The following is a 15,098-nucleotide window of genomic DNA, read 5'->3' as shown; positions in this document are numbered from 1 at the left end:
TGCACAGCTCTACCCAAAGGGAGTTTATGTTTGTTGTAAATAAGGGTGTATTTTTTTCTTTTGCACAATGCTGTGAACACATTAGAATTGCAAAGAGCATATGCAGTAAAAATGTGAAACATACATATTCAGTGTCTTGTACTCAGTTACCTCACTAAATACAGTAATGTGTAACTTTACTGTATTTTTCAAATGGCTGTGCAAATAGTATGTAGTGCTGTCTTGGGCATTTTCAGGTGTCACCAGGATCTGACTTTTTTGCATTGGAAAACATTTACAGAGTAAACTGTCATAATGACAACATGACAAAGCCATTTGACTATCTTGTTCATAAACAATGGTGTCAGGACTTTTCATCTTGATGACACTGACACTTTCATTGACATGAATACTTGCTTTTGAGGAATGAACTATCCATTTTGAGCAAGTGACACGCTTTTGCAGGTTATCAACTAGGTTTTGCAGTTTGTACTAATTGTTTTGAGAACTGCATTAACTGTTGTGCAAATGTAAATAGTGATGTGAGAAATGCACCAAAGCGACTGAGAAAAACTGTAATTATACTCATATTTGTAAAACATTTTTAATTATTCCTTTCTGGTGTAAACCTACAATCCGGCAAAAATAAACATTTAAAATAAAGAATTTTCTGCCTGTAAAACATTCCAAAGTTATTGATGACTCGCACTCAGGTCAGAGATTTTTACTGTATGCAAATATTTGTCTAATGCTAAAATGCAGAATGAGAGAAATCCTCCTCCTTATATCAAACTATATATCAAAAAGCAAAAAAAAGTGAATTAAACGTTTTTAGCTATTTAAAAAGGTCATTTTATATGTTTCGACCCAATTTCATGTTTTAATAGGAAATACATCAAATCTGAGCACACATCTGTTCACGGTATTTGTAACAGTATCAGTTGGTCAATAGTTATTTAATCAATATTAAATGTGTATTTCATTAGGGAATTTGGAGGAAAGAATAATCACAAATCTCTCTGATATCTCAGATGTTTCTCCTAGAGAAATAAGATTAAATGGAGACATTTCCAAAACTATCTCCTAGCTCTAGAGTTTCAGAGGAAATCTCAACAACGTCTCAAACTGTGCTCAGACAGCTCAAATTTGATAGTTTATAATGTGACGTTAATAAGCTGGGAATTGTACACACCAGATTAATCACAAAGAAAGGCACCAAATTCTAACTGTCTACAAGCAAAGACACTTTTTATCTGCGAAGTCAAGGTCCAGATCTCTCTATTCTGTGCATTTTGACCTAAATGCCGTTTTGCAGATAGAAAATCAAAGTCTGTGTTTGTTGACTGATGAAGGTTTGGGAAACAGCAGAATGTGTCCGAATCTCCCTTTGAAATCGTCCTGCTAATGCTTTTACTGAGATTAAACCTCTGAGAGAAACAGGTGAAGAGAAGACAAGAACATGAGGCAGACCCGTCTGAAAGAGTGTAAACGGATAAGAGGAAAGATCAAACAGAAGAAAAACACTCAGTGACAGAAAGATTGTCCACAGGAGCTTGAGGAAAAGCAGTCTGACACGAGCAGAGAGACACTGAGAGAGAGATAGAGAGATTCAAAGGGTCATCGGGAGAGGGAACCTCAGCAAACCTGGCAGGATCTCGGCCAGCTCATATTTTAACACGAGATCAAAAGAAAGAAATCGAGAAATTTAATAAAATTGTAATTCAAAATAATATAAATAAATAAATAAAAGAAAATAATAATATATATATATATATTGCAATGTGACATTATTGTGACAGTTAACTGTATTTCTCCACAAATGATCATTTTCATATCTATTGCTTCAATTATAAAGTATTTATATAAATTTATTTTGATTGATTTTAATTAGGCTACAATAATAAAATAAAATGAATTACATTACAAAAAGTTAAATTTAATTTATATTTATAATAGTACGATTGATTTAATTTGAATATTTTTTAACAAATTACAGTTGTGAGAATGAGAATTTTCATTGCTCCAATATAAGAAATTTCAATATATATATATATATGGCTTCAATCATAAAGTACAAAAATGTGTCCTGAATTTAATTCATGTTGATTTTAATTTAAATTACAATAATAAATAAAAGTAAATAAAATAGTAAATAAAATAATATAGTAAATAAAATAAATTACAATATAATTCATATTTTTCATCTAATTTTAATTTATTTACTGTAAAATAGATTACAATACTGATCATTTTTCTTGTTGAAGTAAAAAAAAAAAAAATGTTTGCATTAAAGTAAAAATAATGCAAAAAATATTATTATTATCAAAAAATAGTGTTTTTTTCTCGTCTCAACATTTCTCATGTTACACCAGTAATATTTTTTCACAGTCACAGTCATGAGAATTTAGTAGGATGAAATGTGCTTAATTTCCTTTCAGGCTTCCTTTTCTTGACGTTAAAACCTAGTTGCCTGGTCCTTTCTTTTGGTTTTGTGGTGAAATACGAGCTGGTCGTTTTCTTCATGCGACTCACCCATGCAGAGATAAATGAAAGGAGAGAGAGAGTGTGCAGGGAAGAGATGAAGGCAGACAGCTGTGTTTTTGTGTTGCTATTTTGAGCGTCTGGCCGCTGCTCTACTCCCCTGGTCTGGCCCGGCCTATTTCTGTCCTGGGCTGGTCCTGCTGCTATTCTTGGCACCTAAGCGAGAGAAAGAGAGAGAGAGAGAGAGAGCGCGCGGTTAGGAAGAGTAACAGAGAGAGAAAGCGTGAGACAGACAGAGAGAGAGTTTCCTGTACAGAGGTTGAGAGGCAGGAACAGAGCTGACGTTCTCACCTGTGACGTCTCCTCACTGATCTACCTGATGAAACTCAGCAGGGACGGCTAGAAGAAAACCACAGAAGAGACCCGGAAACAGCAGAACCCCTCTGCAAGAGAGAGACGGATCAAAGGAGAGGAAGCCGGGACGCTGAGACCGAGGTCTGAAGCTCAAGTTATGCTGCAGACCATTTATGAAGCTGACTCCAGCATCACTGCAGAGTGGAGGAGGAGAAGCCTGGACACACACGCCGCAGCCATCGGGTCAGGTACAACACTTGAACACACACATCCCAGAGCACGCTTACTTACATGAGCAACATAATCTCAGATGTTTCTCTGAGAATTCCATCATTGGAACTTTAAATTGATGTTTCTCTGAGAATTCCATCATTGGAACTTTAAATTGATGTTTCTCTGAGAATTCCATCATTGGAATTCCAAGAGACAAATGTGTTGTTGATGTTCAGTATCGAGATATTTTGTCAAGTGAAAACCTCAGACGCACGTGGTTAGTCTTCATTTGCTCTCCATTAGATCTGTCTATAATGCATATGATTTGCTTAGTAATTTTACTTTGATGTTTTTAATAAAAATTTTTTTTTTTTTGAGAAATTTATCACAATTTTGTGAGTTTATGCTTAAAACAAGAACAAAATCTGCCAGTGGGTTAAGAAAAGTAAAACCAGTTTTCACCAGTTGAACACCATTGGCAGATATTTGTTCTTGTTTTAAATGGGCTATATGTAGGCTAATAATTTTTATGCATTCATCGTTTTTTTATTGCCAATGTGTGAACAGCTTGTAATGAAACTTAAAAACGAGACATCTTGTGACGCGGGACGTTTTTGCCGGGAAAATCAAAAGGATGCGAGCCTCTCTTCCATTATGTGACACATGAAACGAATGCTTATCCAATGTTCAGATCAGGATAATGAAAGAGCCATTCTTGTACTGTAATGTCAAAGTGCCATGTTTCATTACCTCATCTGTCGACATGATGCCTGTGAACTGCAGAACTTGAGCAAACATGTCCACATCGCAGATGCTCTTTGCTGTTTTCTCACCGCTGTCATTTTTATTGTGTGTTTATTTTGTCACTGAGAGGAAAGAATGTATTTGTATCTCAGAATGTATTTACATCTAAACACCGCTGTCTGCAGCATGGACGGCGTCAGGGTGTTCGTTAACAGTAGGCCTGTATTGCTGCAAAGGTATTTCCAACGTATTTTTACTTCTAAGCGAAGAACGAAAAATAACTTCGCCGTGACGCGAGTGTATCAGGGCTTTAATCACGACCAGTGTCTTGTGCGGAATGTGCGCGTTCACTAGCAGTAAGTGGCTGTCTGCAGTTCACTTAACGGCCACCGGTGTCGCTAATAACAAGGGTTTCTGAACTCTACAGCCGATTTAAGTATAAATTCGCTTTTCCCCCCTTTTAATTGTAAAAGTAAATGTGTCTTAATTAAAGAAATGTTTAGATAATTGTCAGTAATACTGAGAAAGACAATCCTTTTCTGCAGTGTACCAGAAACAACTGAGATATTAAGGAGATGACCAGGTAGGCCTGGCTGTCACATGTGAGGACGAGCTCTGATAGCCTAAATTGTGTTGCTCAAATGTCGCTACACACAAATAGTTGTCATATAGTAAGAGTATAGAGCTTTAAAATGACTGTGAGAAGCAGCTCAGGTCATGTGCTTTTGGGAGAAGTCGATGAGAAGTGTTTGAGTTCATATCGAGATCTCTGCAGTATTCTGTTTCTGTTTCTATCTTGTGTGATGAGAGTTATTGAGAGTTTGACGTCACACTATTCGCAGATGATTCAACAGCTCTTGACCAGGTCAAATCTATATTGAGATGTCAGATAGTTTCATATGTCACATAATAATCCATTGTTTAATTTAACAAAAGCAAATGACTCACATCAAATGATTCGCATCATGTTTCCTCATGACTCTGTTGTATATAAACACCAGACACACTCATCTGTTAGTCAGGCCCTTTACAGCTAAAATCCAGCAGCAGGTTGCAGATCTCAGATCAATAGTGTCCTCATTTATTTCATGAAGAGGGACTAAAACAAGTCCTTTTTGCTTTGTTTTGGCAAGCTATGTTTCTTACTGAATACTGTGCAGTATACTGCATTTTGCCTATGCGCTGCGGAATTAAAGTATATGAATTGTGCAATGATAAACATTTGAATCAGTTGCATGCTAAAGTGTTGTCACATTACCTCAATTATTTGCACATTGAGTGCCATCCAGCATTTTTATTCCAAGTATTTATGCAAAATGTTTGTCTTGTTTTCCAGTACAAATATCTAACATTCCTAAATCAAGATTTACTTGAGAGTCAAAATGGCTTAAGATATTAATATCTTATGTAATTTTCCTTCTCAAGTAAATCTTGATTCAATACGTTTTAGATATTTATACTGGAAAACAATTTTTTTTGCGGTGAGAGCAGTACAGTATGCATCCAAACAGAGCTATTAATCTACCAGGTTGGTAACTCTATGAGTTAGCAGCGTAAGTAAGAGTTCAACAGTGCAACTCCTGTTTTTAGCATGTGTGTCGACTGAGGAGAATGTTTCTCTTAGACACCTGAAGTCGTTCTGCAGGGCATGAGAGCTCGTCCAAGTGTGTGCCTGCGTCCCATTTAGCATATTTATACTATGCACTAAATGTACTTGGCTGGTGATGAGAAAGTGCACACTAAGAAGGTAAAATTGATAGCACAACCCCCATCGTCACACACTGTTTGCATACGCATAAAAGCGCGAAATGTCTTAACCAAATTCATTCCTTTTGAACTTGCATTGCAAAGCTGATTTTTCAGCATCATTTCTCCAGTCTTCAGTGTCACATGATCCTTCAGAAATCATTCTAATATGATGATTTGCTGCTCAAGAAACATTTGATAAATATGTAGTTGTACTGCTTCATATTTTTTTGTGCAAACTGCTACCAAGGATCTTTTAATAAATAGAAAGTTCAAAAGAACAGCATTTATTCGAAATAGAAATCTTTTGTAACGTTCTTTACTGTCACTTGCTGAATAATAGTGAATATCAATAGATTTTCCAAGCAGAATCTAATGCTGTCAAGTGAAATCAGTGTTTAGCAGGTGGATGCGTGTTTACTTCATGCTTGATTTGTCGTTTCTGAGAAACATCTTTTGACAGTGTTGTGCTCAGGTGTGTTTGTGAGCGGCGTCCCGCTTTAGGAATGGCGTGAGAGGGCAGTTATTTACCCCTCTGCGCTCCCTTACTGCCCGCGGCTGCATGGTGAATGTTCTGGCCTCTTGACTTCAAGCCTGACTATTCTTAGCCACCGTATTTTAGGCTTAAGGCATTAGGATGCTAAGATTAGGCCTGGTTATCGTTCCGTCTGAGCTAACTCCTCACGTAACTACATACCGGAAGGCTTTATTTATAACGCACGCTGTTTTTTTAATGACAGCAGGAGAAACAAACGATGAGATGTTTCTGAAGTGAAGGTTTTGAGAGTCAGAGAGTTGTCTCATGGGTGTCTTTTATTGCGTTCAGAGCACATGCCGCAGTATTTTTGGTGTCGATTGACACCTTTGGCCAGTGTTGTGGTTCTGTTTTGGTGGCCTGTGCTTTTTGTGGTTTGTGTATTCTGGGCCGGGGGCCCGGTGGAGTCTCTGTGGCAAGAGATGGTTTCACAACGAGGCGGTTTTTATTTCATCGCCAGAACGTGGACGTGATGCTGATATTCTGAGTCGAATGCAACCGTCCCCTATTGCATGGTTAGCCCCATAACCTACCAACAAAGAATAACTGTGTGTGACCAGAGGGAGGTTTTATTGCACCGAAGTATAGAGTATTTAGAGTATAGAGCTACAGTGCAGTATCAAATGAATGTGGAGGGCAGCTCATATTGTTTGATCATTGAAGATTGAGTTCATATTAAGATCCCAGACTGTGATATCTTGTCAAACCCCAGCACATCATTGAGATCTCTTATGGAAGTCCAATTTCAGCCACATACATTTTTTTTCAACTTTATTTCGATGGTCCACTTTAGTCATTCTGCTAGCTGTAACTTTGCAACTATATGTCAACTAACTCTAATTAGAGTATTAGTAGACTGTCTGCTTAATATCTGCTAACACGTTATTTTGATGCTCCTCCAACAGACATTCTACTGACTTTGCAACTACAGTACGTCAACTTATTCTACTAACACCCAACCCTAACCTAACAGTCTACTACAGTCTAGTAGTACTATAATGACTGCTAGGTGACATGTGGTTGCAAAGTTACGTACAGTTAGTAGAATGTCTGAAGTGGACCATCAAAATAAAATGTAACCAAAAAAAAAGAAATCATACTTTGGTAAATAAAAATTATGACATAAGAAGTCAATTTTGACATACTATAATTATAAGATAAAAAGTCAGAATTATGAATGAAATATTATGAAATATGCCTAAATGTCAAATTTATGACAGACTAAAATCATAATATGCGATATAGTCGAAATTGTCATACTAAGTCATAACTATGAAATTAGGTCATATGACATCAAAATCATGAGAGACTAGTAATAATAATGATAAAAAGGTCATAATTATGGCATAAAAAAAAGAGATAAAAGTCACAATTGTGACATACTAAGTCATAATTGAGATACAGTCGAATGTATGACAGACTAAGTCAACTATCACAAAAAGTTATGGCATAAAAAATAAAAAATATCAGATAACAGTCACAATTATGACATACTAAGTCACAACTATCACATACAAAGTCAAAATTATGACATAATAAGTCATAATTATGAGGAAATAATCGCATACAAGTCATAACTATCACATACAAATCATAATTGTGAAAAAAAGAAATAATTATGACATAAAAAGACAAAATTATGACACTAAATCAAAATGAATGATTTATGATTAAAATTATAACATAATTCGAAATTATGAGATACTAAGTCATAATGAGATAAAAAGTAAAAATTATTACATAATTCGAAATTATGAGATACTAAGTCATAATGAGATAAAAAGTCATAATTATGGCATAAAAAGTAGAAATTATGAGATACTAAGTCATAATGAGATAAAAAGTCATAATTATGGCATAAAAAGTAGAAATTATGAGATACTAAGTCGTAATTATGACATTAAAAAACAAGTCATTTCTTTTCTTATCTCATATTTCTCATAGTCTCATTGTCTCATAATAATGTCATAATGTCTTGGTATTTCGACTTTTCATGTCATCATTTTAATCTTATAACCATGATTTCCCCAAGCATATTTTTCCTCATGTGTCTGAAATGGGCTTCCATACATCTGAAACTCGGCAGGAGACACGCATGAGGTTACTCTTGGAGGAGCATCTTTTCCTCAGGAGGAACATCAAAGAAACTATTTGAGATACTGTATATTGATATGCTGAAACTGAAAGTCTATCTCATTGTTGTCTCATGCTTATGGTTGTGTCTGTGTGCTTTATAAAGAAAACAGCACATGCAGTAATAGGTTTATTAGTGAGGAGATCGGAGCAGCAGATTAAGGTCATGTTTACGAGCGCATTTTTACAGCGCAGCTTTTTTAGGGCATGAGACCAGATCATTCTCTCTCTAAACACACACATATACTACACCGAACGCCTTTCCTTTTTTCACCTGTGTAAAAATACATTAAGTGCATCTCGAACATGACAGTCACACGGTGTCTCGCTTTAGATTGAGCTCAAATAAGATTTCGGCCTCGAACGGGAGGGTTGTTGAAATACCTCTGTGTTTATGCTCAAGGCATTTGAAACAGACCCCATAAAAAGACCCTCCCTGTAGATTATGCCCGTAATTGCCCTTGGGTTTATTTAAAGACCGTAAAGAAGGGTTTTAATTTGTCATTTTCATGCAGCTAACACTGCAATCCTTCACAAATGAGCTAGTCTCAGAAATAAGTTTGCGATCTGTAAAACTGAGGCATTTAAACTGTACTTGTCCACAAACCATTTGGCTGAAATGAATCAAACTTGGGCAAAGTAGCATGTTACCTCAAGAGTGGCTTTATTGCATTAAATCTAGTTTGACACTCTTTGCTGAGTGTATTTGCGCTGTCTCTCTCTCTCAGATTCTGAGGGGTTGTCCGCGTCGGGCACATCTGAGGTCAGCATGTTGGACTGGGACCGTGATTCGGATGACTGGGAGAAGCAGTTACAGCGCGAGCTGCTTCTGATCCAGAGACAGCAGCAGATCCAGAAACAGCTGCTCATCTCCGAGTTCCAGAAACAGCACCAGAACCTGCTGAGACAACATCAGGCCCAGCTCGAGGAGCACATCAAGGTACAACCATCTAACAGGGAAGCTTCCCACAACTTTGGCACGGTTCTCTCAAAGGTATTATTAAGACATTGTTCAAGGAACTTTTTGTTTTGTTTTTCTGAAAAGTTTTAGATGAATATTTTACTAAAATCTTTTACTACTTGTGTTCATTGAACATTGTTTGTGTAATGATAAAATGTAATGTTCCCAATGACGGGGACCCAATATGCTTTTATATAAATATATATATATATATATATATATACACATGTTCATCTTTCTGTGTAATGTTGCTGTTCAAGCATGAAAAAAGTCTGCAAAGTTCCAAAGCACCAAGTCCCTCCAGCGGGAGTTATTCTCTATATCAGTGTCAGTAGGCGCGTTTCCATTACAGATTTGCACAAAACTTTTGCGATGTTTTTCTAAATGTCGACAAAAAACTATTGTGAAATGACGGCGTTTCCATTAACCGATGTTATGCGACTAAAACTCTCGCGATAAGTCATTCCAAAAATCATGGCAACGGACGTTGGTAGGTTTATGTATCCCAGACACCGCACTGGCCATTATTATTAATGGAAGGAGACGTATGTGTGTTATCCAATCATTAATGGTAAGGAAAGACTCTTATACTTGAGAGCGGCTCATATGAGGTGTTTCTGGGTGTTTCTCCTTCATATCTGCTTCAAGGTCTTGATTGTGGCATTTATTTGAGGTTTAGAATCCAGTATTCCTGTAATTCTTTTGTCTTTTATGAATTTAATAAAGAACTCTGTCTCGTATTCTGTCTAAACACACCGTGTCATCTACGTCAGGTGACCTGTAAATGCGCAAAAACTGTTTCCATCGCAGTTTTGCGAAATATTTCTTTTTCGAATTGCCTGAAAAAGCACCTCATGCGAACGTAAAAACTTTTTTGCGATAAATGGGGGGTTTTGCGAAATTGACGTGTTTCCATTGGGCGTATTTTCAATTCGCAATTTCAATTTGCGCAATTTGAAGGGTAATGTAAACGCGGCTACTGTTTCTGAACTCCCTGAAACGCCTCCATTGTAGTTTTGAGTTTACTTCCGGGAACAAACACGTCACAGTATTCCTCATTTAAATAATTGATAAACAGAATAAAGGGGCGGGGCCTGGTTGAGTTAGTTAGTAGTGTGTTGAAACTGGCGGTTTTGGTAAGGGGCGTTGACCAATGGTTGACCAATCACAACACACTGGTTCAGCCGACCAATCAGAGCACATTGTGCTTTTCAGAAGGAGGGGCTTCATAGAGACAGGAACTAAACAGAGCATTACTGACAGACTGGGAAGAGAGGAGCTGCAACAATGGAGAATATGGGGAAAATAATGTTTTTTGATCATTCAAGCATGTAAACCTATTCTAGTAGAGCCAAAAACAAATTCAAGACCATGAAAAAGGACATATGGCCTCTTTAACATTTTTTTTACATTTTGAACGTTCAGAGAAAATTTTCAAATAACGTTTTCATAACTTAATGGGAATGTTCACAAAACGTTCTTTGAACATAACTGGGTTACACTTTATTTTAAGGTTACTGAACTAGTTACATTGTACATACTCAAATAAGTACTGAGTTATATTAATTAAATACATGTACTTACTATAGAGTTACGGTTAGGGTTAGGGTTTCGTTTAGGGTTAGTTACTTGAAATTATGCATAATTAACTGTTATTACTATGTAGTAACATATAACTACGCCACCTTAAAATAGTGTTACACATAATTTTGTTAGCTGGGAATCAGCCTTTATTTACTGTGACCCCGGATGGAAAAACCACACACTGCAAATAAACATGCAAACTTTGCAATTATCATACTGTTTAGAAAGTATAATCATAAATGGTTAAACTAATGTGATAGAAAAATCACCAACCCTGAAAAATAGATTTTCCTACTTGGTATTTTTATGTACTTTTATGTTTTCCAGTATAAATATCTAAACATACATTTACTTGAGATGCAACATTTCTTAAGATTAAGTCCTGTTGTGAAAAATGTATCCAAATGAAGTGAGTTTATGCTTAAGTAGGGTCAGAGAAACAAATAAATGTAATTCAGTTTATTTTTTCTGATCCCACTGGCAGATATTTGTGCTTGTCTTCAGCAAAAAAGAAAGAAAGCAAGACTTCACATTTTACATAATTTTGTATCTCGAGTAAATGATTGTAAATAATAAATCTTGATTTAAGAATGTTTAGATATTTGTAGTGGGAAAACAAGACAGATTTAGCTGAGGAAGAAGATCATTTTGCAGTGTGTGCAAGTTTATCCCTGCTAAAAAAAGTACACCTGGTTACTTGTTATCTGTGAGAGGATACCAGGAAGTTCCATCCAATGACGACAATGTGACGTATCCGTATAAAGCTCTGGTCTCATTAGAGCAAACTCCACCCACTGAAATGATGGCGTTGGTCCATTCATTAGTCAAATCAAGACGCTGTTTGTGTCAGATATTTGTAGATCGGATGAAGCTGATCTTCTTTCTGAAGCAGGTCAGTGTGGTTTAAGGTCACTTGTCTGACCTGCAGGAAACCAATCGATTTAGTCAGAGATGCTCAGCTGATCTCATTACCTCAGTGTGTGTCGTGTGTGTGTGTGTGTGTGTGTGTGTGTGTGTGTGTGTATGTGTGTGTGTGTGTGTGTGTGTGTGTGTGTGTGTGTGAAGCATTGAAAGAGTGCGTACATGCAGAATAGTTCAAATTGGGCCAAAAGGAAGTCACAAAATATTAAAAGTAATGGTTATCTGCACTATTTCATTTTCAGTGACTTTTAATCTTAATCTTTAAAACGTTTTGCATGTTTAGTTTGAAAACTCTGAAAGTTTTCTGATAAATTAGATTTAGATTGAGTCAATGTGCAGAGTACAGCACAAAGCCAATGAAATACAGAAGCATCTAGCCAGAAGTGCAAATAGCAATAAGAGCCAAAACCAGTCACAGGTGAAGCGAATATTGTTGATCATCTCCTAACAAGGCCATATATTAAAGTCCCCCTGTAGTCAATCATTTGATCCCTCAAAACTCCCCTTTGATCACCAATATGACATATTTAAAAGTTTTTTCCTTAAAATAGCTTGAATGTAACTCGACATCCTTGCCTCGTTTAGTATAAGCAGTTCTATGAATATGCAAATGAGCCCCGCCTCCACTCACTCACTCACTCAGAGATCCACTCGCTGACGATCACACGTTGATCTGATTGGTTACAAGGTAGTTTGTGACGTCAGAAACACCAGCGATTTCAAAGTGTGTTTTTGAGACTGTCTTTGTTTCACTGCAGTTTTAAGGAGAAAATACTCAGCAATGCTGTCGACTTAGGTATTTACACATGGTTTGTCTTAAGGCATATTAAAAACACCACATAGGCATATAAACAACATTAAAAACTTGATTTTCACCACAGGGGGACTTTAAGTAGACTTTATGGGGTCTGAGTAGATTAGATGGTAAGCAAACAATCAGTTTTCACAGTCAACGTGTTGGAAATGGGCAGGAATAAAGAAATGAGACATCCTGATGAAGGCTTATTGGCCGCATTGCTTGTCACCTGTTTTTAAAATCTAAGCCATGAAATAATAAAGGCTTTTTATATGCCCCCACATTACATGTGGTCGTAATGTTCTGACTCATCAGTGTATATGCACAGATAAAAGTTAAAGTACATTTAAGATGCAGATGGTAGACCAGTCAGTGCAAGTAATGCTCTGGTTGTGATGTGTAGGAGATGGGAGATGATGGTCACAATGCAAAAAAATTATAATATTTTTTTGGGTTTCATATTCATATTTGTTATTTAATACTACATTAATACATTGAGTGTGCACTAAATACTCCAAATACTTCTTGGGGACACTGTATACAATGCAAAAAAATGCTTTTCTTACTTAGTATTTTTGACTTGTTTCCATGCAGTCCAAAAATCTTAAATCAAGAAGCATTTGCTAGATAAGTAAAATGACATAAGAAATGATATCTTAATTCAAATGGAAACAAGTATTTTGGGGGTATTTTTCTGACTCCATTGGCCGATCATTTTGCTTGTTTTATGCAAAAACTCACTTAATTTAGATGTTTTTCTCCAGAAACAAAGATATCATTTCTTGTGTCATTTTACTGCTCTAGTAAATGCTTCTTGATTTAAGATTTTTTTTAATATTTGGACCGGAAACAAAGATTTCAAACCAATTCTAATTATCTATGAATTTTTTTTTTTTTTGCAGTGTATTGCCAATACATACATATGATCTCTAAATATCAGCATCAGCCATGTTCTTTAACTCTGTGCACGTGTCGGGTTCATCTGTGCTTTCCTCCGTCAGCTCCAGCAGGCTCTGTTGACTCTACGGCAGCAGCAGGAGGTGTTCGCTGAGGAGCGTCGGCTGGTGTGTGAGGAGGAGAGAGAGGAGGTGCGAGAGGACGAGAAGGAGCTCCACAGGAGAGAAACACACAAACACCAGCACCACAGACGGAAGGAGCGATCTAAAGAGAGTGAGCAAACGCTAGCAGAACAACCCTTCCCTGACAGTCGCGCTCAGTCTTTCCCACTTTCAGTTTAGAATTCCCCAAATTGGCCCTATAGTTTTTTCTTTAGGCTATACACTTTAAAATGAATAATGACTACTGTTTGTTATGTCCAGAAACTGTTGGAAAATGGTTTGATTCACCACTAGGTGACGCTGTTTCTGCACATGTCTCTCCTTTCTGAGTTTCTGAGTGAGAAAATCAAATAATAAAAATGCACTGAATTCGTTATATACAAATATTATGGCTTATATTAAGACACCTGAACAAAACTTTTAACAATATCAAATTTTATTTGTCAAGCATACTTTCAATAGAGATAGCACGCAAAAAAAAGTGATCTTTTAAATTACTGAATTGCAAGGAAAACTATTAGACTTAATTGTAAAATATATTAAATAAAAAAATTATTTATTCATTTTAATATTATAAATATATAATATTTAATCTTATTTAATAATATAATAATTATTTAAATATTATATTCAAATTATAAAAATTAACAGATATATTTAAATATTAAAATGTAATATTATAGAAAATTACTGTTTGCTTGAGCAAATGAGATATTTGAAAGGGCTTGATTACATGAATAAATATTTCGTAAATAAATTATGAACAATTAAATTGAAAATACATACATTTATTTGAATATATATTAAATACATATATAAAATAAAATTAAATATACATTTATTTATTATTTAAAAATAAATATTATTAGGTAGCTACATATATATATAAAAAAAGGAAATTTCACATCAGTTCCATATTAATTATATATATTCATTACATATTAAGAGTCACATATAGGCTGACTTTAATTAAGCTTCTAACATGTTTTCCGCAGGTGCGATGGCAAGTACTGAAGTCCGTCAGAAACTGCACGACTTTCTGATGAGTAAATCGGCTAAAGACCCGTCTGTGTCCGGCGCCGGTTACCCTCTCAGCCGCTCAAAACTGTGGTACAGGTACGTCATCACCCTCCTCATTCTGCACTTTAGACTTCTTTTCCATGTGAGTGTTTAACAAAATAGAATAGAATGTGAGTGGAATCAAAAGTATGAAAAGTGTAACGCGCTCTCATGATGTCACCACAGCTCCGCCCACCCGGGTCCTGCGGAACAGAGCTCCCCTCCTCTAGGAGAGACTCCGCCCACCTTCAAATACCCTCTGACCTCTGGCCTGGACTACAGAGAGGACTTCCCTCTCAGGAAGACTGGTAGGTCAGAGTTCAGAGGTCACGCTGAAGAATCCTGTCCTATGATCCTTACCAAATCAGTATAATCTGAGACACGTTTGGAGGCCTTCAGGTTCGGGTCTCTGATGGGAAGTGTGTGTGGTTTTGTCGCAACTAATGCTTCTTACATTTGATTTTATTCTGAAGGCTTAAATACTGTAAGTCGATGTGTTTTGCATATTATTGCTAACGGCTCAGTTTGATTATA

At 36.3% G+C, this 15,098-nt stretch overlaps 1 protein-coding gene across 4 annotated transcripts in view; it reads left to right on the top strand.

Annotated features, from left to right (window-relative positions):
- The window catches only part of LOC311299907 (histone deacetylase 9-B), a 34,993-nt gene that overhangs the window by 3,854 nt on the left and 16,041 nt on the right, over positions 1–15,098 (top strand). Inside the window, exons 2-6 of one of the 4 annotated variants that reach the window (XM_084423843.1) lie at positions 2,851–3,062; positions 8,914–9,125; positions 13,449–13,617; positions 14,501–14,621; positions 14,751–14,872. In XM_084423843.1, the coding sequence (XP_084279969.1) occupies positions 2,972–3,062; positions 8,914–9,125; positions 13,449–13,617; positions 14,501–14,621; positions 14,751–14,872 (715 nt within the window). In that variant the 5' untranslated portion in view covers positions 2,851–2,971. Of the gene's footprint in view, positions 1–2,692; positions 3,063–8,913; positions 9,180–13,448; positions 13,618–14,500; positions 14,622–14,750; positions 14,873–15,098 lie in introns of those variants that run through there. The other 3 variants (XM_084423842.1, XR_014629211.1, XM_084423841.1) reach the window with 3 other exon arrangements.

Source organism: Rutilus rutilus (genome assembly GCF_951802725.1).
Source record: "Rutilus rutilus genome assembly, chromosome: 11".
NCBI lineage: Eukaryota > Metazoa > Chordata > Actinopteri > Cypriniformes > Leuciscidae > Rutilus > Rutilus rutilus.
The sequence above is the reverse complement of the archived record's forward strand: the minus strand, read 5'-3'. Positions and strand labels throughout refer to the sequence as shown.